The 3,755-nt window shown below is 38.0% G+C and overlaps 1 protein-coding gene across 1 annotated transcript; it reads right to left on the bottom strand.

The window, feature by feature from the left end:
- Nucleotides 1-372: 372 nt before the first annotated feature.
- Nucleotides 373-3,755, bottom strand: LOC121394497 (serine/threonine-protein kinase dst1-like). Its single transcript, XM_041565660.1, has 5 exons — nucleotides 3,732-3,755; nucleotides 3,419-3,473; nucleotides 2,729-2,807; nucleotides 2,148-2,299; nucleotides 373-557 (listed from the first exon to the last, which is right to left on the bottom strand). Exons 1-5 carry the CDS (start codon nucleotides 3,753-3,755, stop codon nucleotides 373-375), a joined length of 495 nt encoding a protein of 164 aa, XP_041421594.1.

Below are 3,755 nucleotides of genomic sequence, written 5' to 3'. Positions count from 1 at the left end.
ATCCCTATGGACTCCCGCTAGTGTGCACGTCACGTACTTGTGCAAGCTAGGTGGCACCTCGGAGTGAAGGAGGCAAGAAAGCTATGTACTTGATGTCTACCTATGTTTCACTATACAGGGCTTAGAAATTCCCATGGGCACTGTGGATGCACCCAAAGGTGCTTAATATTGTGCCCCATAGCGCTTCAGCACCTGATCAATGGGATTAGTTAACCAGGTCACTGCCTTAGAACCCCCTTCCCTGATGATCAGCCGTGAGCATACGGTCCTGCATGCGTTGATTCCCAAAGAACACCTCTAGATTTGGCAGCAGGCTGAAGAGTTATTTTTAGTGCAAATTTCTGTATAAGCACCAGATGGTTGCCCCTCTAGTTAGTGCACTCGAGTTAGAGATCTGCAGTAGGTCAGGTACCTGTGGAATACCCACAGGTACTCATTGTGGTTGGGCTCGGCCTCAGGTAGTGGCTCTAGGTAGGAGGCAATGGTGGGGCAGGTCAGGTGTCCAGGTTGAACACAGGTCTGCTTGACTTTACCATATAGGCACTCAAGATAGAGTCCTGCAGATAACATGTTTATGTCTTGATTTGAAGACATATATCAAAAAAGGGCCTAGCAGAGTTTGGGATCCAAATCATAACAAGGTGTCAGATCTAAGGAAAATACAGTTTTATATTAGCCATTTAGCCAAAGTTTTATACATACTGTTATTCACAGACTTTTAAAAGTTACAGGCCAGGTTCCCAGGTTTATAAATCAAGGCAATTTTGCTTCTTGCCAAAAGTTCACACTAACTGGCCTTCAGGGTAACCTCACCACCAGCCAAATCTAAGTACCCTTGAAGAGAAATAGGTGAGGGGATAGCAGCCATTTTTGGGAATCACTGACTGGTCTTTTTCCACACATTACATTTATTTCAGCTGTTTTTTTTCTACGTTTTTTTGTTGGGTAATTCTTATACTCTTAGTGGCCTATTTATATAGGCATTATTTTTATTTATGGTTATGGGGGAGAAAAGTCCACATTACTGCTACAGAAAAGGGAGCTCAGATAGTCGACCCTTTAATGCGTCAAGCTCCCGCACATGATGACTGCTGACCCGTCAGGTGTATGCTGAGCTATGGTATGCATTTGCTGAGCTATGGTAGCATGCAATTTCAACCTGCCATTTGTTGTCGGCAGACACTAGAACAGTAGCCCTGGCCTGTGGCTGAGATAGCTGACAAACCGCTTATCTGCTACCAAATGTCCCGCTACAATGGTCCCAGCCACTACAGTTGTTTAAAGTTTAATGTCCCTGATGTTTTAGTCTTGCGGTAAATCCTTCGACTTTGAATATCGAAGTCTAAGGTTTTTACTTTGGCGGTCGAATATCGAGGGTTAATTAACCCTCGATATTCGACCAATAGTAAATGTGCCCCTAGATATTAATTATTCAAACGTCAAACATCAGCTTATATTTTATTATTTTTATTTATATATAAAAATATATATATACATTTAAATAGATTATATAAAAATAAACATTTGGTAAAGTATACAAAGTAGATGGACTGTGGCTCCTACATTGTGTTCCCAACCCTTTCCCTCCTTTCCCTTTTGGGAACATAATGAAGGAGCCACATTTCAGATCTTGTAAGGGTAGAATCCATTTTGGGATTTATATATTGTTCTTCCATTTCCTTCCTACGTCTTGACAAAGTCTTCTTAATGAGGTGTTGCAAGAGAATCTTTTACTTGAAGGCCTTATTTCTTTGCTCCTAGGAGAAAATGTTTTTATGTTAGACAAGAAGATTTGTGTTTTATATCTATGCACATGATAGGGCACTGTAAAATGGTCATAATGTGATTCCTTAACTGGCTAGCTAAGTTAGTAATTGATAGAAACTTTTACGATTTAAAGCACAACTGGTTGGAGCTAAAGCCATTAGTAATTTAAAAAAAACAACTAATTACACCTGAAAATGAAAAATCCCTAAAAGCATTAATACTTAGGGGCAGATTTTGCATGTGATGGAATTTCTCAAATTTTTGGATAGTGATCAAAATAGGAATCCTTAAATCCATAAAGCCTGGAATAACCACATAGGCATTAAAGATTTCCCAGTAATTGCTTTTTGATTGTAGAGAATATGAGTCATTTGCATTACCTTTATGTATATGTTCTGCTATGCTATATTGCACCTCCTCTTCATCTCGATTATATGTGATGAATCGGTTTAATAGGAGTTCCTTTGCGAATGGCCTTTTGGCTGGATCCTTCTGAAGACATTTATTAAGAAATCTGTGGAATTTACTACTCCTGGGGGGAAAGAAAAAGGGCAGAACTGTTACTGATGATGTAATAAAACACAGAGCCAGAATTATTCAAAAAGGACACTGAAGTCTGTTGGGTAATAGGGAATTAAAATGGGAGATATGTTTCTTTTCATTGAATCATTTTGGCCAACAAAGTGTAAGCTCTTGAATTTATGAAAAGGGTGATGTCTCTAAAAGAATACTAATAACTTGAACACAGCCCATCATCACAGCAATGGATAGAGTGGATATCGTAGTATAGATTTTAGGTAAAATGTTATTGTTTCTACCTGTATATCTGACAATTCAGCTCTACATGTGTGTACTGAAATGAACGATCTTTCTTGGAAAGATCTTTTCCAGGAATGATTGTAATTGTAACGTCTATGGCCACCTGAAGTCCCATTTCTGTAAAAAAAAAAAAATGACTCACCATATATCCTCTTTTAGAGCTGGAGCTGGACCATTCATAATCCTTTCGGAAAGCTCAGCACCACGGAGTTTAATGTGTGCTGTAAGTGTAAGAGAACACAATATTATTATTGTTATTCTTATAAATTTACAAGGGGCCAACATATTTTGCAAAATTGTACAGTAGAGGGTGACTACATCAAATATTCTGATGAGTTTCTTTTATCAGAACCAACCGATGATTTATTTTAACTTTTTGAGATTAAGAGACAGAATTTCCTTCTTTCATACATAACAAGTAAATAAATGCAGTCTGGATGGAATTTGCAGTGTGTGCACAGTGACAGACAGATATTGGACATATAGGGCAGTATATGGCTGTATCTGCATTTTCTCAGCAGCAGAGAAAACACATTATTTGCCATTAGCCTAAGGGGATACAGGAAAGACACAGTCTATATCTTTTATCTAATTGCTCCTGTCTCTGAAACAAGAAGTTATATCTTGCTTTCTAGTGTATCACTAAAAATCACTGTATTCGGCCGAATCTTTCACGAAGGATTCAGGGGTTTGGCCGAATCCAAAATAGTGGATTCGGTGCATCCCTACATGTTTCATTGTTATAGAATGGGTGATACCCCCTGACCTTCCTAAAAACACTCCTCCACAAATTAACATAAACGCATGCACAATGTTATTTAAGATTACTTACGAGGATTGTATTCTGCCATTTCTATGGCCGTGATTCCTAAAGACCACACATCCACCTAGAAAATAAAAACAAAAAGCAACAACCATTTAGAAAACAAATTATAATCATTGTTACAGAAGATAAAGATACTTCTACTGAATATCCCTCCTCATCCTGTCTCAGGGTCAATATGGGATGCTAAATGACTAATACTTTAGAACCAAGCTACGTTGTATTACTATGAAACATTTCCAGTAGCCGACTTTAACTATAAACATTTATGATTTTACATTTTCAAGAGTCTCTACTAGGAGAAAAAAGCTCTACAAATTACATTTGGCATGGATTTGTTATTCAT

The sequence above is a fragment of the Xenopus laevis genome, chromosome 6L (assembly GCF_017654675.1).
Source record: "Xenopus laevis strain J_2021 chromosome 6L, Xenopus_laevis_v10.1, whole genome shotgun sequence".
NCBI classification, from domain to species: Eukaryota; Metazoa; Chordata; class Amphibia; order Anura; family Pipidae; genus Xenopus; species Xenopus laevis.
Note: the sequence above shows the minus strand (reverse complement) of the source record. Positions and strands in the feature narration are given on the sequence as shown.

Bases quoted from the DNA above. Each gene is read 5' to 3' on its own strand.
- LOC121394497 (XM_041565660.1), bottom strand. From the start codon at position 3,755: ATGAATAACAAATCCATGCCAAAT. The intron at 3,474-3,731 runs GTAATTTGTAGA...TTTATTTTCTAG, and splicing joins ATAACAAATCCATGCCAAAT to GTGGATGTGTGGTCTTTAGG. The intron at 2,300-2,728 runs GTGAGTCATTTT...CTTTCCCCCCAG, and splicing joins GCTCTAAAAGAGGATATATG to GAGTAGTAAATTCCACAGAT.